At 37.9% G+C, this 22,992-nt stretch overlaps 1 protein-coding gene across 2 annotated transcripts in view; it reads left to right on the top strand.

The window, feature by feature from the left end:
• Nucleotides 1–22,992, top strand: part of USP7 (ubiquitin specific peptidase 7) — a 68,887-nt gene that overhangs the window by 31,455 nt on the left and 14,440 nt on the right. For both annotated transcript variants that reach the window (XM_065850381.2, XM_071815325.1), the window contains exons 3-20: nt 3,321–3,519; nt 4,893–5,031; nt 5,773–5,861; nt 6,594–6,702; nt 10,115–10,245; nt 13,022–13,076; nt 13,610–13,690; nt 13,775–13,865; nt 14,678–14,760; nt 15,702–15,811; nt 16,638–16,794; nt 17,847–17,991; nt 18,574–18,704; nt 19,767–19,901; nt 20,095–20,196; nt 20,873–20,978; nt 21,362–21,454; nt 22,856–22,923. In XM_065850381.2, coding sequence (XP_065706453.1) covers nt 3,321–3,519; nt 4,893–5,031; nt 5,773–5,861; nt 6,594–6,702; nt 10,115–10,245; nt 13,022–13,076; nt 13,610–13,690; nt 13,775–13,865; nt 14,678–14,760; nt 15,702–15,811; nt 16,638–16,794; nt 17,847–17,991; nt 18,574–18,704; nt 19,767–19,901; nt 20,095–20,196; nt 20,873–20,978; nt 21,362–21,454; nt 22,856–22,923 — 2,024 coding nt within the window. The remainder of the gene's footprint in view (nt 1–3,320; nt 3,520–4,892; nt 5,032–5,772; nt 5,862–6,593; nt 6,703–10,114; nt 10,246–13,021; nt 13,077–13,609; nt 13,691–13,774; nt 13,866–14,677; nt 14,761–15,701; nt 15,812–16,637; nt 16,795–17,846; nt 17,992–18,573; nt 18,705–19,766; nt 19,902–20,094; nt 20,197–20,872; nt 20,979–21,361; nt 21,455–22,855; nt 22,924–22,992) is intronic.

Genomic DNA, 22,992 nt, shown 5'->3' with positions numbered 1-22,992 from the left:
TTAGTGAGGAAAATGTATGAAGATTTTTCTTAGGAGAGGCTATGGGAGGGACTGCTCTTTTTGTGAAGAACTAAATAAAATAGTTGGGAGACAGGAGACAAAATATGAGTGGGATTTGTTCCCCTCTAATTCCTTATTTCCTGCTGTCTTGTGAGAAAACATTCAGGGCTAGGCTTAAACATTTATTTATATTTGTGCAAAATTTTCAGTGATTTTTTTGAGAGTAGTCCGAGTTTGCTTACTTTCATGTATTCAAGGAACATATAATAGAATACTGGTAGAAAATAGTAGTGTTCCTAGAGGAGAATATGTTTAAAATCCAGGACAAAGTCATCTCATGGTTGAGTTGCCTCTTTATCATTGATAAAGGTGAAGTTTCCTGTGATCAGATTCTTGCAATGAAGTAAAAATGATGTCTGCTTAGCCTATGAATTTTTTTTGTTTGATTACCTGATCTCATTCAGAGGACTTTGATTTCTTGCTCACAGTAACTAGCTGAGACTGAAATAGGGAATTCTGTTTTTATCAAAATGAAGTTACTTGTTAGAAAGGATGTTAAATGTCTTTGTTGGGCCATGGTATTTGGAGACTGGCAAGAGGAGATCATGTGGGTTGACACCAGCTGGCAAGGCTTTTCTCAGTAATGACATTTATAAGTAGAAAACCTGATAGTGCTTGCTATCAATACAGCCAGTAGGTAACACATTGGTCAGTTAATACAAAAATTGGTCCAGAAGTTGGTCTATATATACTTGAACAAATTAAGCAAAGGGACTTAAGCTGCAGAAACAGTTAATGAAACCCAGGCCATATTGAGAATGGCAGGTAATCAGATATGCATCCATTCAGTCAGAACAACATTGTCTTTTTTAATCTGAAAGCTGCTGTAAACCAGTTTCTGTCATTTACCAAATATTCAACTGGTCTCAGAGCTGGATATAGAGGTGTTGTGGTAGAGAGAAGTAGTATCTGAAGGTATTCAGCAAAAGGCTTGGAAAAGCTTCTGTGTTTATGTCTGTAAGTCTTTCAGTATAGTCAGGAGCTTTGTTCCACTCTGTGGGACATATTTCAGGGTTAAAATGTGATTATTAAGCAATATTCAAATACCTCCTGTTTATTGTATTTGAATAAGGAGTGTCTGGCTACCTCTTGGTGCTGTTACAGCTCTTTATTGACATGGATAGAAAATAGTGTTGTTGCAAAATGTTATAATTGCAAAAGCATTCCTGAAGACTTGCATCATGTAAGTGGGTGATGCCTCTTCCAAGTCCTGTAAATCAGATCAGTGCTTGGTGTTGCATTATTTACACATCAGGGCAGTTGCTCTCCTGCTGTTTGTTCTCTTGCCATCCTGGTTTACAGCACAGTGTACACGGATAATGGACACCTTGGAGATTCACAAGATAGGAAAAAGTGGAGGGGAGACAGTGGCCTCTTTGATAAATGTGCTCTGTTTTCTCATTGCTTTTATTCATAGCAAATGGGATCAATCTGAGCTGATAAAGAATGTATGAAGAGAATTTAAATACCTCTTCAATGAAAATCTTAATGAGTTCAATGGTTCCTGCAAAAGAGGTGAAGAACAGGAGAAAAGGCTGATGCTTCCAGCTGGATCACAGAAACCAACTTTCTGTTGGATTTCTGAATTTAAGAGACTTGTGAAGTGATTTTGTTCTTCCTGCTTAGCACACAAGGGAATAACTGATAAGGTGGGAAAAAAGTGCAGCTCTCGTCCCCTTTGCCGGGCAGTTAACCCCAGGCCTTGTGAGGAACACACAATGAGGAGCAGGGGACCCCACCAACAGGACTTTGGGACAAGGCTGAGTTCTCCAAGCAGTTTGGCTGGAACCTCTTGTTGCTATGGATCATGTCTTAGCAATGAAGCAGCTGAAGGAATGTGCTATGCTGTGTACAGAGAATGACTCAATGAAGCAAGCTTGGTGAGCTGGAATAGCAGCTTCTGCAAATAGAATAAAAAATAAAACCAAGGTTCCGATCAAATTTTGTTTGCAAGTGCATCAGTATTTGAAGCAGCACATAGAATAAATTCCCTCAGAAGCTAAAGTTCAAACAGAAAGTCCCTAGCTAAACATAACCTCACTGCTCTGCAATTACCTACTGAAGTCTCATTTCTGTGAAGAATTGCAGAAGCGAGGAGGCTCACAGAAGCATCAGTCTTAGCCAGTGCTAGTATTGCATGCTGTATTCGGATCATTATTAAAATATTCATAGCATGTTCAGCCAGTTTCTCCATTAATAATTCAGTTTCAGAATATTTTAATAACCTCAGTATACTTTAAAGGTAGCAACATTTACTAAGAGAATAAAGAAATCTGCTTTTCTCAAAGATATAAACACTTAAATATGTACTTCAGTCTTGAAATGGATCATGTTCTGTATTTGGATCTCTGATTTGAAAGATCTTTGTCATATCAAATGTAACATTCATCTCACCAATGAAAAAAACCTTTTCCATGTAGTAAATATAATCTGTTGCATGGAATTTCACTGAGCATCGCCAGCTGTGTCTGTTCTTTTTACCTTGTGTTCAGGATCATGTGTCATATTTTAGTTCAGGGATTTGTGGTCTTACTTGCCAGTCACTACTGGATGATCCTGCTGCCAATTGCATTCTCTTATTGCAGGCTGGTGGATGTGTTTGTGATGGTGAAAAAGTGTTTTATTTATGTGCTTATGTTTTAATTAATTGCATTTGCTAAAAATAGGAGCTTTCTGGAAGGAATGTTGTTATTTCGGGGGTTGTGGTTTGTATTTTCAAAGAAAATTCTATTTTAGGGTTGACCTTTGTTATGAGGCTGCGTTTTTATGGAGTAGTTACTAGTGATAGCTCAAATAGTTGACTGAGAAGAGTACCCTTCCCTGGTGAGCTCTCCTGCACCGGCTTTCCAGAAAATAAGTCAAGAAATACAGGCAAAGTCTCTCTGACGCACCTGCAGATGCTGCACGGGTTCATAGCAGCGCCACTGCATCCCCGCACCGACCTGCTCCCAAAGCTGCATCGCAAGAGGCACGAGCAAACTTGGCTCATTTTTCAGAAGCTTAGACTAAGCCCAGAAGTATGGATCTTGATGGGGAATTAGGAGGCGTTCTCAAGCTGTTTTGGGACACACATGATGCAGACTGGTTTTTAAATTGCTAACTGTGTTATGGATTTTTTTCCTTTGTGTTTTTTTAATTCTGCCCGTGTATCATGTTTGAGAGCGTACAGCTGCTTTGGCTGCAGCCTGTCTGGCTTTTAGTTGTAGAAGTTGGAGTGGAGAACAACAGGTTTTTCAAATAATTGTGTGTGTGTGTTACAGATACAAGTTGGCGATCAGAAGCAACATTTCAGTTTACAGTTGAACGCTTCAACAGATTGAGCGAGTCAGTTCTCAGTCCTCCCTGCTTTGTACGGAATTTGCCATGGAAGATCATGGTTATGCCACGACTCTACCCGGACAGACCACACCAAAAAAGTGTAGGATTCTTCCTTCAGTGCAATGCTGAATCTGATTCCACGTAAGACCTTTTTAATTATTGAGCAAGTCCTCATTTGATACCAGTTTAATCTGTACTGCAAGAAATGCAAACATCTAAAAAAATTATTTTATCTGGCTTTCTGCGAGAGGAAAGAATTCTTGCAAGAGTTTGAGTCTCTGTTTTCCCTCACCTTTTTAAATCCCAAAGCATAACCGTAATCCTCTCTTTAGGAGGAGCTAAAAGTAGCTCATGTTGCTACAAGTTTGTGGTAGAATTTAGACACATTTCTGTTTGATTGCTGGGCAGATGTTTTTGACTAACCATTGGAAAAGTTCTGCGTTTATTTCAAACTGAAGTGCTACTGGAGCTTCTCTAACCTGCTGAGCTCCAAATCCTGCCTTGTAAAGCATGAGCAGGTAACTGCTGGCAGCTGAGGCAGAGCAGTGTGTGGGGATGTGTCCTTAGATGAGTTTAGCACTCATCAAGCGAGATACAAACATGTGCATGTTCTTGGAGTCCTGCACGTGCATCAAAACTGGCTATCTTTGACCACTTTTGTAAATAATATGGAAATTTAAGAAGATAAATGCAAATTTCTGGGGCATTACTGCATCTTATCCAACTAAAGTGCAGACCCTTCACAGGTATCTTTTTCCAGTACGGTAGCTCCATTCTTGCACCAAATCTCACATAACTTACAACTCACTCTGCATAATAAGTTACTCTTTTCCGTCATTTTTGTCATCTAAAAGGTGAGTGCTCAGTGTGGAAGTTAAAGAAGCAAGTTCTAAGTGTATTAACTAGTCACAGAAGAAGTGAACTGCACACAAGTAGTCACACAAAAGGGATGGGATGATCTTCAGAAGTTGGCGTGCCTGGTGAGCTAAGCAAGGAGTAATGCCACTGCGTGAGAGTGATGGGGACTTGTCCGAACTGATATTCAGTCAGATTGTCTTGCACAAGTGGGATGAATTTGAACAGGGACCATCATAAAAAAGTGCTGCTGAGGAAATCAGAGTATTGGGGAGTTTATCTTGTGGATGGAACCACCTCATCCTTTCCTTAGCCAAGGGCTGAATTGTCACACTCTGGAGACACCAAGCCTGCTTTGGGTTGACCTATCCATCTGCACTGAAGGAGATCAGAAATAGCTCACCTTAGAGAGCAGTTCGCTCCTTAAACACAGTTGCACTGCGAAAAATCTCTGTTCCAGCTTCACATTCATATTATGGCTTCAGACAGCCCCAGGGACTCATGCCCTCAATACATTTAACCAAATCTTACCATCTAAGAGGAAAAAAAAATCCTGTGAAAGTAATGTACCAAAAATCCTTAACCAAAAAAAAAAAAAATTAATGACTATAAAGAGCTTTGTTTTGAATGAGTTTCAAATTTTTCTTCTGTATTTATAGGTCATGGTCTTGTCATGCACAAGCAGTTCTCAAGATAATAAACTACAAGGATGATGAAAAATCATTCAGTCGTCGCATTAGTCACTTGTTCTTTCATAAGGAAAATGACTGGGGCTTTTCCAACTTCATGGCCTGGAGTGTAAGTAGTTGGACATGTATTAATGTATCACTAGATAGGAACAGTTTTGAAGTTATGCTCCTGAATGCTGAGATACTTATAGAAAAGTGGTTTGGTCTTTTTTTTCACAACCTGTGATTTTTTTTTTTTTTTTTTTTCTGTCGTTGCTGAAGACTCTTTTTCAATTTCTTACAAATTCCTGTACGTAAGTGTTGGAGATAATTTTTACTTACATTGTGATTTAAATATTCCCTCTGTTATTTTCTGTGTTCCTGAATGCTTGGTTTTTGTTTTCAGTATGTGATAGTCAATGTCATTCTGAAGAAACACTAATTTTCTTGCATTTCCCTTTGTTTTTTGTATATGTGTACAGATATTTGATGCCCTAATGATAGTACTAAGACTGATCTTGAATTGAGACAACTTTCTAAGCATTCTCAGAGGTTGAGCACTTAATTTGTCATCTGGCTGGAATATTGTCCAGAAGAAACAGATCCTTTGATTTCCAATTCTTATCACCCACAGAAAACTGGAATAGTACTGCAACATCTTAAAAGCCAGGAACAAGTTTCCTGTATTGAGACATTAAGAAATAATTAAAGTGTATTAAGCTGAAAACCAGCTTTGTTGGTGTCCTTCAATTTTTCTTCTTCCGTTTATAATTTCTGATAGCTCAGGCTTGGAAATTAAGTGATGTCTAACTGGATACAGTCATGTTGCAAGATCAAATTTTCATGTTCATGTGTCATTCCTGTTTTACAGGAAGTTACTGATCCTGAAAAAGGCTTTATAGAAGAGGACAAAGTTACCTTTGAAGTCTATGTTCAAGCAGATGCTCCACATGGAGTGGCGTAAGTATCTTTTTTTAAAAAAAATCTTCTAATATTTTATGTTGCTTGAGATTGTTCAAGTATTTTATGTTATTAGTATTTCTAGCTCTCATTAGACATTCTCCCTTGTCACTGTGACTTTAGTAGGTGAATTCTCACATGGCACTATTTTTCATTAGTCACATAGAGATCTTTTTGTATAGGTGGAATTTCCATTGGCATTAGTCAGCATAATGTTGTAGAACTTCAGCTTCTGTAGGAATTGATTTGTGATTTAACACCTCTGTAAATCTAGCCTCATCATTTCTGAACTCACTGCTGATGAGGGTTTCAGATGCAGGCAGGTGGCTCTGCTGTCTGACTTGCCTTGCTTTACAGGTGTTTTAAAACTGCCTCATTTGAGTCATTCTGCATCAGGTCACTTTTAAACAGATTGGTTGTACTGAAATGCAGACTTGCCCTTAAAAATACAGTTCCTGCTTCCACTACACTTTCATAGTAAATATCTTCAAAACAAACAAACAAAACAAAAAACTCGCAACACACAAAACAAAACAAAAACCTAACAAAATAACAGAACACTTAGTTGCAGAGACTGTTGTTACTGGCAGGCAGTGGTGAAGTGTAGCCTGTTATTTGAACTTCAGTAATGAAGCATGGCTCATATCTACCAGCAGTGCTACCTTAGAACGAACACCCTTTATTATAGTTAATAAAAACCTGTCTTGTTTTTAACTACTAATTGTTTTCTAGATGGGATTCAAAGAAGCACACCGGCTACGTTGGCTTGAAGAACCAGGGAGCAACTTGTTACATGAACAGTTTGTTACAGACTTTATTTTTCACAAATCAACTACGAAAGGTAATTAACATGTAAAAGAAAATGAGATTGCTAATTGAAATATGCAATATTTAGAAATGCTTCAAAACATAGCTGTCTGTTCCTTTTGCCTCCTTCATCCTCTTAGAGAAGTTGTGACGTCCGTGGTGACGCACATCTCACTTGAGGCTGAGTGCAGGCACCTGCTTTTGGGATTTGTTGAACACGGACCCTTGGTTTTTATGAAAGCACAGAGTACCTGTTGAAGATCTGAGCTTAAGGGGGTGTCTTACATGCTAATGTTGCTATGGACTGTTGGAATTAAAAAAAACTTCTAAATCTTGCAGATGAGAGACGGAATTAATTTTTCTTTCTTAAAATAGTTAAAATAGAGAAGTCAACAGTGTAAAAACATAAACATGACCTTTGTAATTAATGTATTTTGTTTTTTACCTTATGTTACACAGTTGAATTTTCGGTTATTATGGTTAGCATCTTTGTAGTGATTGCAAGTGTTATAATTTTAGTAGTTTAAACAACTTTATTTTATATTCATTTCATTCATATGTTTTTTATTTAACATAGATGTTATTTCTTTGCTGGAAGAACTGCTTTGAATACCAGCTTAATAAAGATCTCATCCAAACCCAAGATGAGATATACTGGATAATGTATAGTTTTTAAGTGGTGCAGAAGCCCTAAGGGGATGCAGACGTAAATGCTGACTTGACATGAGGTGGCTATCTGGAAGTAGAGATATACTTGGGGAAAAATGTAACTTGGCACCATTTAGTCTATTGGAGTGTCCTATTGATCCTCATTTGTCCTTCTGCACATTCCTGTGCTTACTGTGTGTCTCTTAGTGAAATTGAACTTTCAGACTTCTGCTTTCTCTTGTGTGTGCTGGTTGTTACGTTTCTATTAAGTTTTCTTTTCTCCAAAATTTGCCTTTTTAATGTACCTACTTTTCACCGTCTTAGATTTTCCACCATTTTATCATTATTTATATCGCTGTGGCCTCTAAGTGTCCTAGTTGGGTTTTCTTTTTCCTCTTTTGCAATGTGCTGCTTGCTCTGAAGCATTGCAAAAAGTAGCGCATTGAACTCCAGCAGACTGTAACTGACATCTTACCAGTGCCACGGACAAGAGATAAATACTTGTGTTGTCTTAAATGATGCACCTGTTTCTTTTTTGCATGAGGTATAATTTACTCATTCAGTTCATCATTTATTATAATACCTGTTCTTTTTGCTCGGCACTCATAATGTTTGTGCCTTTTATTTTTTTGGATGCCTTCACGTTGCTCTTGAAAGAAAAATGTGTTTTTATAATAGCTACATCTAATCCAATTGAGTAGTTCCTTTCAAGACTGTCTTGTAGTCAGTAAATCAATATGTACCATGAAGTAATCTTGTTCTGTGAAGAAGAAATTCTTTTTGTGATACAGGGTTTTTTTCAGCTGAACGAATGTTTTCAGGCATTCCCCTGCACTTCCTCCCCAGCCTCCAAATAAATACCAGCTTTTAGGGAGTGATAACATCTGAATAGTGACCACATGAGAAGCTTGATTTGCTGACTGTGACCTGCAGCTTCCTTTATGGAAATGTTATGGACATCAGCTGAAATGCCCAGTTCTCTGCTCATTCTTCAGGTTTTCAGAACCCCTGTAAACAGAGCAGACTACAGTGGTAGTTTTAGACAGTTTTAATGCTCACTTGCTGTTATTACAGATAAAAGAAGAATCACCAGTCGTATCACCTGAAAAAATTAATTTCTGAAAACATTTTTGTTTTCACTTTGAGCAAACTTGCCTCTCTTAAAGCCAAGTAAAATAAAATGTATAGTATATCCTCAGTTTGCTCATCACCAATCCCATTATTTCTGTTAATCCTCCTTACTTAGAAGAAATAGTGATTTTATTACTGTTATTGAGAGCAGTTGCTGCCAGGAGTGGAGCTGGAAGAGCCACGGCCAGTGGGTCAGAGCAAGCACGGACCTGTGGAGAGTGGGCATTGCGTGAGGATCGATGCAGAGATCCTTTCTCCCTGGCTTTGTATCCAGACCACAGATGGGAGGTTCCTGGATATTTGAAAGGAGACCTCCCTTTGTTAGCAACCAGGTGGCTTCAGTGGTAGGGAATAAAGCAAAGGAACTTCCTCTTGAGACTCTGTCTTTGTCTGTTTGGGATAAACCTGTGCTTCAATATAGTCTACCCAGGCAAGGGGTGGTGATTCCTTCCCAAATAGGTCCAGATTTGATCTTGGACCAGATCACGTGAGTCCTCCTGTGTCTGTCATCAGTGTGTCTGGCCAGTCAGTGCTTGCTGCTGAATCCAGGCAGTTTCAAAACTCTTTGCTGCTTCTGTTGAAAAATTCCCTGCAGTTCATGAGAACGTTGCAGAATGTTTGTGTAACTGCTGAAATCAGAAATACGGGTCCAGTACATTTCTCCTCAATGTATCTAATATACTTAACCTTACCTTGGAATTTCATACACAGTATTTTCTTCTCTTCCTCAAGTAATTTTCTTGACTTTAAGCAGTATGTTCATGCTTATCTGTAGCATTCTTTTCCTATGTAAATATCTAAAATGTTTCTCATATCTGTGTCTGTTGCTTATGGCCATTGTCTATGCATGTCCCTGTCATTCTTTTGTGTTCATTTCCTGAGGGAATGTCTCTGGTGTTAAATTAAGGATTCTGCCTTTTTCAAATAGATCAAAATGCCTTGATCTTGAGGTCGAGCTTTCAGAGTTTGGAGGGTAAGGCATAAAAACAAAGGTTTGTAGGGGATTGTATTTGAAAAGTGGTTTGTTTTAGCTTGGAGAAACTGAGAAGCAGGCTTTGATACTACTTACGTACACAAATGGAAGAAACAAAGAAAGACTGTGCGTTGAAATTGTGCTTTGTAGTAACACACTTAGAATATCAGAAGAAATAATACTAGTGGTTTTGTTCAATGGCAACTGGAATGCAGTAATTATAAATAAACTCTGGTGTCATTTGTGTGTGTCACCCCCCGCAGTGGGTGACAGTATTCACAGACAGACAAACTACAGCACAAACCTGAAGTTATTTTCAAAAGCCTGTGATACTGATCAGTATATCTGGTCATGCTGCAATGAGTGCATAGACATAGCAGGTGTGATAAGTTGTTGGAAGGTTTTGAATGCTTCACTGCATTCTCTTTTCTAGGGTGGAGTAAGGGAGCTATGTAGATAAAATAACCGTGAATGGAATCTGTCGTTCACGTCTTCCTAACCACTGTGCTCTAAGACGACTCATTCCAGACAATTAATGTTTTTACACTATGGTATGAGATTTTTTTCAGACTTGTTTTGAAGTGATGATTAAATGGAGTTATACAAAGGAAGCCACTGAAGAGGAAAGAATACGTTAAACAATATGAGCAATAAACTTTTCCTTAGATACTAATTGAACTAAATGCTTTTTCAGGCTGTGTACATGATGCCCACAGAAGGAGATGATTCATCCAAAAGTGTTCCTTTAGCATTGCAAAGAGTGTTTTATGAGCTGCAACATAGTGACAAACCAGTCGGAACTAAAAAGTTAACAAAATCTTTTGGGTAAGTTTCAAAAATTTGGACTATATATTGGGCTATTACAGGCTTTGTAAAGCTTTTATTTAAAAATGTTTTATGTAGATCAGGCTATTTTTAGAGAGGTGCAGAAAAGAGTTAATATAGGATTATGGTAATTGCTGACTTTTGTTAGTTTACTTGGGTAGGTTTTTATTTATAGTCAGTACTAAATATGGCTAATCCGAAAGTCGGATTTTTTGGCGAGGGGAGCGGTGCACAAACACAGCTGTTAGAAGCAGGGTTGGTTACAGTTTACCCGTTACCTGAAAACCATGTGATGCATTCACCTTAAGTAAAATTCAGGACAAAAGATGTTGTTGAAACATTGCAGTTCGTGTATTGTGAATGTCTTTTTTAAAATTTAAATCTGTTTTAAATTTAGAGAAATAGCAGAGATTTGTATTTCCATATTGTTAGTTGTGCATTGATGACTGCTGTAACATTTTCTTCTGACATATCAAAGATGCACATATTTTTGCCTGTGTACAATTGAGAAGCGTATAATACTGTATTCTGTTTTGTGATTTAAAGCTTTAGAGGAGTATCTGTTGCACGAAGTAAAGGTGTGGAAGCACACACACAGAATAATTCTTTGCATTCACCTCATTCTAGCACCCTCTTCTCCTCCATAAAACATCTACAAAAAGAGACTTGCTTTGTATTTTCTTTTTTTGCCCAGTATCCAGTTCATGGTCTGGTATTTTTTTCCATTCTGATGGTACTTCTTGTGAAATGGTGTTACAGGATGTAATTTTACATCTGGAATATCTAGACACTAGACATAGAACTCCACAATGTAGCTGCATTAAGGATGTTGAATTTTCTTTACTAGCTTGATGTTTTGGTTGAGCACGAATTAGGACAGAGGATTAAGAGTAGCATAACCTTTACCAGCCTTCGCTTTGCACGTTGAGTAAGCATGGAGTAGGATCTTATAAAAAACTGTTTTAAAAGATTGTATTTTGCATTGGTTTGCCACACTGTATTTGTAGACCAGTCCTTTGTAGTAATATTGACAAGCATTTTTTAAAATTTAAAAACAGATTAGGAAATTTGTATCATCTTTTTCACATAGCTGTCCTAGCGTCCATCCCGCATCGTCTGCTAAAACCTGTAGTAGTGCTCTGTCCTGATAAGGCTCTTTGTAACCTTGCCTCTTGGTAACATTCCCTTTTCATCTTTTGGGGGAATTTTAAAATGCAATTGGTAACCTCAGTGCTGTATGTTTATCTGGTCATATTCTTTTTGTACCAGCACACTGTATATTTAGTTTATCAGCACTCCTGCTGTCCTGTGACACTGGAAAGAGTTGCTGATATTGTAAATATTTCATCTTGAGTTAAGATCTCAACTGTGTCATCTTTAGTAGCATGAAGAGATCTTTCCCGAGGGTGTTGCAGATGCTTTATTTTGTATCTGAGAGCAAGGTTTTTAAAATTAGTTCAGTCTTAGGAAGCAGTTCATATTAAATGTTTGAAGATTTGGTCTTTTCTCCCCCATTAAATCAGTGTGGGACAGTTCTGCCCTTGTGAGACCTACCTGTCTGCTCTGTAGAGCATCACTTTTTACTGGGTATTGTGAGTTTCTAATGAAGTTTGACTTCTTTCAGTAAAAAGTGATGCCATTGTCTGAAGGAGCCCTTTTTTATCGTGATGTTAGCCTGTAAGCTTTTTCTCTGATTTTATCCTTTAAGCTGGCTAGTATGGAAAGTCTAGGGAGTCAGGAGGTTATTTTCCATTTTTAAATACCCAACAGGTCACTCCATTCAGCGTGTTACGGTGTGGAGCCCCATGCTGTTGTGGCCCAGTGTGACAGTGAGGCACTGAGAAGAGATGGAGGGACAGATACCATCAGTGTTGGTCCTGGTCACCCTGTGCTTGTGGCTCCAGGGGCTGTGCTTGAACCTGCTGCTGAGCCAGAGTCTACAGCACACAGGGCTTATTTCACATGGTTAGGAGTGGTTCTCCGGAAGAGTTGTCAGAGACTTAAAAAAACATTCTTGAGTTTAAGTTAAAGAGCTTGTAGGAGAAAGTATTTCATACTGAAACTGGAAATGCTTTATGCTTCTTTCTTCTTTAAGGCAGTAGCACTGAGCATCTGTGTTGCAGTGTTCCGCGGTGTCAGGAGGCTGTTGCTGTCACCCTGCCTGTCACAGGAGTGTGTTTGCACAGGGATGGTTCAGGAGGCTGGATGCCTCCTGCATCCTGGGGGTTACCATGCGTCCAGGATTAACTGTTTAGATGAGCAGAAAGGAGCCAGTATTTTGTTTAAATCCATTTACTTGCTGTCATGTACTGAAATAATCCCTGAGCGCTACTTGACTGCACCTGAAGGGCTCTCAGGAGCGAGGCAGCTGGAAACATGCTGCGGAAACCGTTCTGACAGCGCTGAGTTGCTCCCAGGCCTTTTCTTAAGAGGTTTTTTTGACGTAATCTGAGACCAGGTTGTAGACTGGAAGAATTCTTCTGAGAGCAACAGCTTAGCCCTGGCCTCTTTGGCTGATTCTAGCTGCTGTTCCTGTCCCCCATCCCCAGAGAGGGCTGAGGGACACAGAGTGGCTGCCACTGTCCCACCGCTTCACTGCCCCTTCTTCTGCCCTGTAAATGCTATGGAACTGAAACAACCTGAGCATCAGCCAGTGTGAAATCTCAGGATCTTTCTCTTGCTATGTATTAAATCCTTGATCTGAAAACAAAAAAGTCTTTTGAGCAGTAATTTTTCTTCATAATATAGTAATTGTGTATTTATGTGTCTTGCAAAGGTGGGAAACTTTAGACAGCTTCATGCAACATGATGTCCAGGAATTATGTCGAGTGGTATGTTTTTACTCTTTCTTACTGATCGGTGATGCATAATGTTATCTCTTGATATTGTGTATATATAAGATAATTTAATAACAATCCTAGTAATACTGGCATTGATCAATTTAAATTAGGTCTCTAAGACATAGAGGTTTTGCCTTGGTTGATTTCTCTTTTCTTATAAGAATGGCATCGATTGTGGCCTTGTGTGGGTGAGGAATTTGTAAAGGATAGGGAAGGCTGAAAATAAATGGAAGTGGTCCTTCCGTAGCCATGGAGAGAAATGCAGATTTCAAGATGCAAATGCATCGTTACATTTGTGAGGTTTTCCAGACTCAAGGGAATGTAGCTGGAGCAGCCCTCAGTGCAGTTTTTAGGTGGAAGACACAGATTTGAAGGACTAGAAAGGAGATGCCAGTATGAATAGACTAACATTTTGTTTTTATGCAAGTGATTTAGAGTTTAATCAGTGAAGTAGTCATCTGTGTGTGATGAATAAATACAAAACCTGCAAGTTTATCCTGTGTAAAAACTAATTTTTCTTTCAGCTGCTTGATAATGTGGAAAATAAAATGAAAGGCACGTGTGTAGAAGGCACTATTCCTAAATTGTTCAGGGGGAAGATGGTGGTATGTATTTAATTTTTTTTTTCGACAATTTGAATTAATTCTGTTACTTGTATACATTGAAATTCTGTGGTTTTTTGTTTACAGTCTTATATCCAATGCAAACACGTAGACTATCGATCTGAACGAATAGAAGATTATTATGACATCCAGCTAAGTATAAAGGGAAAGAAAAATAGTAAGTGATACATTGTCATGTGCACTGATCAAATACATCAGCATGTTGGGCATCTCTAGTGCCTGTTGATTTCAAATGTGTCTTTTGGTGCTCAGCACTTGGAAATATCCTTCCTTTAGTTTCAGAGGAAAGAATCTTTGATACCTCATTGAAAACATTTTCTGTGGAAAATGTTTTCACTTCGGTTGCCTTTTTTCCTTTCTCCCATTTCCCTTCCCTTGCTTCTTCCTCCCTGTTTCTCTCTTCATAAAAACCTGTGAATATTACAAGTTTTCCTGGTGTCACAGAAATGCATGCTGTGCCATGGTGATGATAGTAGTGTTGTCACAGTAGGTTATAATTTATATATGAAGAAGAACTTGAACGAAATAGATTCTTACTTAGACCTGGCTGTAGTAAAAGCAAATAGAAAGAATGAACTAGCTGGGCAGTGTAACAGTGGCCCCTTGTCGTCATTTTACCAAGGACTTGGCATACAAGACACAAAAAAGTACATGTAAGAGTCCAGCAAGCAGGATCATCCAGCTTGATACCTGGCACATACAAAGTGAGAACAGGAAATTTGGCAGACAGTTGTAACTATGGGATTTTAAAAATCTGTTAATATTTTGATGTATGCCTCTACAATTTGGTGCATTTCTTGACATTCTTAAGCAATATAATTTATTTTTAAATAAAGATAGAAATATTAAAACACAAACTCGCATGTCTTAATGTTATTTGATTTATACATTGTTAAGCCTCCAGGGTAGAGTAAACTTACAGGTTTTTCTTCCTCCTTCCTTACAACTCCCCAATATTTTTTCATTTAGTTTTTGAGTCCTTCATTGACTACGTTGCAGTGGAACAGTTGGATGGTGATAACAAGTACGATGCAGGAGAACACGGCTTGCAGGTATTTTTTTTTTTAATTTGGTTTTAAATTTTGTTTCTCTCTCCTTGATAAAGTAATGTAACAAAGTTACGGTAGACAAAAAATGTTGCAAAACCCGTGCTAGATTCTGTCAAGTGATTTTGGTGATTTTTCACCTTAAACAAGCTTTTACATAGCTGCTCTTAATTGCTGTTGAGTTTCTTAAAATGGAGCTTGGATTTTAAAACAAACTCTTTGCAATGAGTTTTACACCTGTAAGTGTTTTAGTGACTAGAATTGTTAACTTCTCTACAGGTCTCCAGAATGAGAAGTTGTTCTTAGAGTAGTCTGTCCTTCTATGCATCTAGTAAAAAGTTAGCATGACTCTAAAAGTGATTTTAGAGAGGTCATTTTTATATCATCAACAAGAATGCCAGATGAACCTGTGGAATTTTTAACATTTGTGTGTGCGCACATTTCTGAGCTTTTCAGCTGTACTTTGCTGCACTGTAGGAAGCCAAAGGCCTTTATAAAAGATGTTGTCTTTAGCAGCTTCCATATACCAGGGTTTGTTGGTAAAATTCTATGTATTCTTCAGCTCTTCTTAGGAAGGTACTGAGTATTTATTAGCAGGATACAATGAACGTGAAATTCTTAATTGATCGAAATGACGTTTTGCCTCCTTATTCTAATTTTGTTTATTCAGGTGACTTGCTCTTAATACAGTGAGGTGTTCACATGTGCTTGTATGAAGGACCTAAATTTCAATTAACTGGGTTCTTGTGTTACTGGAGTAGTGTCTGGTCAGGTTGGTGCAGTGTTACTAGCAACTTCCACCCAAGTTTTGAACCGTTCTTTGGTGCACATTGTGTTGTCAAGCCTATAAAATACAAGTCCGTAGGAAGGGCTTCTGCAGCAAACAAGTATTTTGAATTGTCAGAAATCTTGCAATTTCAACCCTCTATTTCATTCAAAATGTCTAGGAGGCAGAGAAAGGTGTGAAGTTCCTAACATTGCCACCAGTATTACATCTACAGCTCATGAGATTTATGTATGATCCTCAGACTGACCAAAACATCAAGATAAACGATAGGTAAGTTTTTTGGGTTGGTGGGTGGTTGGTTGGTTTGTTTGGGGTTTTTGTTTGGTTTGTTTTGTGGTTGAGTGAGTGTTTTTTGTTGAACTCCAAGAGGAAGGTGTGTGCAGTTACACATGGTGGACATGCCCCAAAGGTTCTAAATGCCAAGCCAAATACTTATATAGTCATTTCTAGCTGTTACTTTGTGTATGAAATGGGTGAACGCATCCTTTAAGGCTTTGTGGAACATTATTTGTGCTGTCTGTGGAAAGTTGATATGTTCCCATAAGCTGCTACAAGACTCAGTAGGATGAATACGTAGTTCTCTGCTTTCCCTCCATCTCTGTCCATGCCCTCTCGCTCTAAGCAGAGGCTGATCATTTCTCAAGGGATACGTTGTTGGTTGTAAATTAAAACTGTATTCCAACAATTTCAGTCTGACCAAGAAGGTGAAACTGCAGCAGATGAAAGACATGGCAAAATAACATTCCAGTCTGGTGGTACCTGTGCTAGAAAAGCTGAATTGTTGTGCTAGAAAAGAACCGGTTTTGAGCTTTTCCCTTGTCACAGTGAATCCAAAACAGTACTATTTCAGTTGAAGTTCTCTTACCCTTGTTACGGAGGGCACACTTTTTCAGAGGTGCTTATAAAGACCATTTTAATTCTGTATTAAAACAGTATAAAATCTGACACTGTATGCAGTGTATCCTGGACAGAAATGGCATTGCAACAGTAACTTGTTCAATTTTTGTGGCTTGCTTTAGAAATGCTGATGTCCTGAATAACAACATGTGTCTGTCTTAACTACAAATAAAACTGTCTTAATTCTCTTCGAAACTAGGTTTGAATTTCCTGAACAGTTGCCACTAGATGAATTTTTGCAAAAAACAGATCCTAAAGATCCTGCAAATTACATTCTTCATGCAGTTCTAGTGCACAGTGGAGATAACCATGGTGGACATTATGTTGTTTACTTAAATCCAAAGGGTGATGGCAAAGTGAGTATTGAAATGCACCTAAACATATTTGTGTTTTGCAAATATATAATTGCAGTTTTCATAACGGGCAAATCTTTGGGATTTTTGTTCCATAATTGAGGGCTTAACTTCTCCATGTAGTTCTTAGCTTGATACTCTTTCATTTGTTGCCTATTCTAATATATTTGGGGAACTTACTTGTATTTACAAAATTAAAAGGAGCAACTCTCACGTTGAGTTTTTACTCTGTAGGGTGGAGCCTGCATTTGCAGGCATTAAAGAATCAGTTGGCTCTTAAGAGGAGCAGCTTCATCTTTGCTATTGGCTTTTGGCAAAGACTTTTAACGAAGGGAATCCGTTCAGTTGTGTGTGTATATATGTTGAAGTTACACTGCAGTCAGATTTTATCCAGCATTTTTTTAGGCAAATACGAATGTTTCAAATGTTTCCATGACTCAGAAGTTATCAATATTATTGCGTGTACCTGGTACAGGTTTAGGTGACTTGATTGGATCAGACGTTTATAGGTCAGGTGCCTCTTCCCTTGAGTTGACTGGTTTTGTGTGTACATGACCGTTCACAGTAAAATTCAGATCTTGCTGTGAATTTGTTGCTATTTTTCTTTCATTCTTAATTGGCTTTTTTGTTTTAGTTGAAAATTTGCTGTAAAGTACTTCAAATGCACCAGTGATTACTGGATGTTTTGTGCATCACTGCTTTTTATTTCATTTTACAACAAATGAGGGTCAGTTTTCCAATTCATATAAAAATGTTAGATTTTTGAATGATAGTCTTAAGGAAAAGGTCTTCTAATAATTATTGGGATTTTGATACTCAGTGTAAGAGGTTCAGATATTTCAGTGAAGGTTTATTTATGGCCTTACACTGAGCACAAGTAACAGGTAGCACAAATTATACTGAACTAGATTTATTTTTTGATAAACTCATGCTGCTTGAAGAGCACTTACAGTTACTTCAAGAAGCTGAAAGGCATGCCAGAAATAGGATTAATTTATCATTCAAGAACATGTTTTTGTGTGCAAAATAATATTTATCTAAAATTTTCTCTCTAGTGGTGTAAATTTGATGACGATGTTGTGTCAAGATGTACAAAGGAAGAAGCAATTGAACACAACTACGGCGGTCATGATGATGACTTATCTGTACGGCACTGTACCAACGCGTACATGTTGGTTTACATCAGGGAATCAAAATTAAGTATGTATGCTCACCATGTGCTCCACGTTAGATGTACTTACAGGGACACAGGGCTGTATTTGACTTTTGAATTGCTGACAGTCTTCCTATACAAGGGGGCTTCGTTAGTTATAGTGGGAATTTAGAGATTCTGTGGGATCAACCAGCCTTTCTTGCAAAGTCTGCGCTAATCTGGTGTTGTCTTGTCTTCAAGACTGTGCATCTACAAAGTGCTTCAGCTTTGGTTGTTCTATGGGGTGGAAATGTTGGTGAACTAACTTCAGTGATAGAAACTAACTCCAATCGATTATAAATACATGGACATATATGTATACTAAAAAAAGTTGGGGTGGTAAATATTTTTGTTAATCCTGAAGTGTATGATAGACTTCTGAATTAAATATTCATATTTCATGGAACTAGTGCATTTTGGCTTGGAATAGAAAGTGCTACTTCTGCCAAAACATGATGATATCAAACCATGTTTTTAATTAAAAGACGAAAAAAGATGGTTTGACTTCAAATCAGAGGAAAGTCAAGTGTATATGAAGAAAACCCTGTTTGATGTAAATCTTGAAATGACATCCCAAATCCGCTTTGTAGGTGAAGTTTTGCAGCCTGTCACAGACCATGATATTCCTCAACAACTTGTAGAAAGGCTACAAGAAGAGAAGAGGATAGAAGCTCAGAAGAGGAAGGAGAGGCAGGAAGCTCACCTCTATATGCAAGTGCAGGTCAGCTTTTGAAACTATCACGTGCCAACTGTCTTGCCATTAAAATTCAGAATATTGAGCCACCCAAGACAAATATTGATTTTTTTTTTCCTTTTTTATTGATTTTTTTTTTAAGTTTGTGTTTGAAAATAGCGTTTGAAGTTATATTATTTTAGTGCTTGTAAGTTTATTTACCTATGCAACAAATCCTAATGAAACAAAGGGTACAGTATGTTACAGACATTTCTGTTTTCTCCGGAAGTTATGTGCTTCCAAGTAAAAAGAGTAAGTTCAGGTGAAAGGAAAAGGACCAGGTTATTTTAAATGGCTGCCCTGTCACATCACTTTTATCTCTTTCAAGAATTATTTTCTAAAATTAGAATTATCTAGCCATAGGCTGCAAGCCTGGACTACTGCCAAACTGAGCTCATCAAGTAGAAACAGAAGGAGAGAGTGCTTATATTTGCAATTATCTTTTTGGAAAAGCCAGATGGACTAGATTATTATGAATTGCCTTAAGGAACCCTGTTTATGGCTTTTTCCAGCGCCCATCTGGCACAAGAAAATAGAACCCATTTTCCATTTGCCTCCATGTTTCCTCGCATCTTCTTTCTGCTGTTCCAAAGCAGAGATACCGGTGAAGTTTCGCTTGAGCTGAGTGGCACCGTTTGTCTTTCTGTTAACAAAGACTGTGTGGGAGCCACGGGAGATGTGGGAGATGTTTTAGGGCAGCTTCCTCGCATTACACCAGCAAAACAATTATGTAGCCTTTTTTTAAGTGCCAAGCTTGTTAGAGAACGTGTTTCCAAGATTGGAATCTAAGCGCAACTGGTTTTTAATTGTTTGGCATTTGTAAGAATTAGTGCATTTTAATTACTTACACTGATTTGACTATCAATCACTATTTTTTAATTTCATTCTAATCTGTAGACTTGCAGATCATCTTCCTGTGAACACGAATAGCGTTAGCAGTGTGCCGCTGTCCAGAGAGCCAGTGATGTTGCATAGGAGAGCAGCATCAGAAAGTATTGCATTATGCAACTGAGTTTAAACAAATAGTAACCTTTAAATGTAATTTTTCAGATAGTGGCAGAGGATCAGTTCTGTGGTCACCAAGGCAATGATATGTATGATGAAGAAAAAGTGAAATACACTGTTTTCAAAGTATTAAAAAACTCCACGCTTACGGAATTTGTTCAAAATCTCTCTCAAACAATGGTAAGTTCTCTGTAGACGAATATTTGTATTTATTTATTTGATGACATTGTGGTTGCTTCATAGTCTTTGTCTTCTCCAGGTATTGCCAGCAGTAATAATTTAGACCTTTTAAAAGAGAAGATCTGTTTGAGTTTAATAGAAGTATCTTAGCCTTTGCTTGTTTGTTTCATGTCACCATTTTTATTTATTTTAGGGGTTTCCCCAGGATCAGATCAGATTATGGCCAATGCAGGCTAGAAGTAATGGAACAAAAAGACCTGCAATGTTAGATAATGAAGCAGATGGCAATAAAACGGTAAATATTCATCGATATAAGACATTATTTCTGTACATCATCCATGATTTTTAGTTCTCTTTATGCATCTGTAAGTTTAGGACATCAGATTTTTTCAGGGCTTTAATTTAATCTGTATCTGGTAAAGTTTTATACGTGAGAAGATGAGATGTAGTGGATTGATTTGTACAGGAGGGAGAAGTGTGGTGCATGACGTTTGTTCCCTGAAAAAGGCATGATCATGGTTTTTATGTTAGATTTCAAACAGAAGTGTCTTTTTGAGTCATCCATTATTTGGGCAAAAAATCTGGATTTAATGAAATGTGTTGTTTGAAATGTAAAACATTGCATGTACCACAGAAAACAGTGATCGGTTTCACTGTCCTGTTACTTCTAAAGTGAAGTTATTTTCTTGCTGTAATAAAGACAGCTGGGGCTGTATTTTTTTAAATGAAAAAGAAATAGGTCCATTTTTAAATAAAACCTGTCGTTTGTGTTTCATTAAAACTTTTTTTAATGTTTTTATATCTCTCATTATTTCTCTTTATAAACTTCCTGTCATTACCACAACTAAAAAAAGTAATTCTCTCACTCATGGAGTGTCATAAAGTTTCTTGTATGTGATGAAAATGCAGATATCATCTTATATTATATTCTCCAGAGACTTTTTTTTCTTCTTCCACACCTTTCTATGTAGATGATTGAGCTCAGTGACAATGAAAATCCATGGACAATATTTTTGGAAACAGTAGATCCAGAGATGGCTGCTACTGGAGCAACGTTACCCAAGTTTGATAAAGACCGTAAGCATATGTGCTAGAACTTGAGTAAATACAAAATACTTTTATTTTGGGTATATCTCAGCAAACACTGACATGGTGTGCTGCTTTTTTCAATGATGATGTTGATGTACCCATCAAATTAAAGTGCTGAAATTAGTTTTTCTCATACAGTGTTTCCCTCATTTCATGTGTAAGACATTTTTTAAATCCTGAATAAACTTATACAAATATATATTAAAAGTTATTTATAAAAAGTAGCATTTAAGAATATTTTAAGGACATTAATAAAATTATTAAATCAGATACACATCTTTGTTACTGTTTAAAGAAAAATATCTAGGTGATTCGCCCTGCATACTTAAACAAGCCTTACTCAAAATTAAATCTTGTTACTTCATTTGTAGATGATGTAATGTTGTTTCTGAAGATGTATGATTCGAAGACTCGGAGTTTGAATTATTGTGGACATATCTATACACCTATATCCTGTAAAATACGTGAGTTCTAAAATTTAATTCCATTGTTGTAGCTGAATTTAAGACAATAGATTGTGGTGGGTTATTTTCTTTCATTATTAGTTTTATCACTGAAATCAAAGATAGATCACAGAAAGAAATTCTGATCTCTTCCAACATGTGGTAGTTTTCTTCCCCACGTTGTGTCGGTGGAACTCTTTGCAAGGCCGAGAGCGTTGCCTGTATACAGTTAATTTTTTGTTACAGGTTTGCTGTGTTCACCAGGTGTTGCTGAGCATAAACAGCTGTTTTGGACTCACTGTAAAGCTTTGTAATTTGATATTGCTCTCCAGGTTGGGTTTTCCCTTCTATTTCAAGTTTTTTTCTATGGAATGTACTTCTGCAGTAGCTTTTAAAATAACTCTTCTACAACATGTCACTATGGCAGCCTGAGAGCAGCTGCTCAGCCCGAATTGGGCGCTGTGGTGGTTTAACCCCAGCTCAGGTAAGCCCCACACAGCTGCTCGCTCACCCCCCACTGCAAGGGATGGGTGAGAGAATCAGAGGAGTGGAAAACTTGTGGGTTGAAATGAAGACTGTTTAATAGGCAAAGCAAAAGCAAAGGAAACCAAGGAATTCACCCCCACTTGCCATCGCAGGCGGGTGTTCAGCATCTCCAGGACAGCCAGGCTCCATCACATATGACAGTGACTTGAGAAGACAAACACCGTCACTGCGAACATTCCCCACCTTCTTCTTCTTCCCCCAAAATACATACTGAGCATGATGTCGCATGGTGTGTTCCTTGGGGTCACCTGTCCTGGCTGTGCCCCCTCCCCTCTCCTTGTGCAGCCCTGCTCACTGGTGAGATGGGGTGAGAAGCAGAAAAGGTCTTGACTGCTGAGCAGTAACTAAAACATCACTGTGGTGTCAACACCGGTTTCAGCACAAATCCAAAACACCGCTACTGTGGAGACATTTAACTCTGTCCCAGACCAAACCAGCACAGGCGTGAGCCTTGGTTTTCATATGGCTCCATTTAAAGAATTCAGCGAATGTCCACTGAGTTAAAATACTTCGATTTGTCATTTTGAATGTCTCATTTTGTTGACTATTACATGCTTTCTCATTTTGCATTTTAGCTGTCTTAATTTTTTAAAAAGAGATTACTGTTTTTCTCTGGGGAAGGAACAGTGTTATTTCATCTCTTTGATTTTCGGTTGGCTTTGCACATATTTTTGTTGTTGTTCAGATGAAGTGGAAGGAAACCATAAAGTCAGTCTCTGAGTTGAATGTCAATAAGGGAAACCTCAGCCTGGAAGTCTCTCTTTCTTAGGCATTTTAAAACTATTTAACCAGGGTGGAAGAACAGGTTCTCTTGTTTTTGCAGGGGGTCTCAGTAGCAGTGCAACACTTCTTAACAGTCCTTTTCTTTTCCAACAGGTGACTTGCTTCCAGTTATGTGTGAGAGAGCAGGATTTCCACAAGAAACTAACCTTATCCTCTATGAGGTTTGGATTCATAGACTTTTTGTCTTTTACATGCTATAGCTAGATAAAAATAAGCTTTTTTGGTTAAAA

This window comes from Patagioenas fasciata, chromosome 15, assembly GCF_037038585.1.
Source record: "Patagioenas fasciata isolate bPatFas1 chromosome 15, bPatFas1.hap1, whole genome shotgun sequence".
Lineage (NCBI taxonomy): Eukaryota > Metazoa > Chordata > Aves > Columbiformes > Columbidae > Patagioenas > Patagioenas fasciata.
Note: the sequence above shows the minus strand (reverse complement) of the source record. Positions and strands in the feature narration are given on the sequence as shown.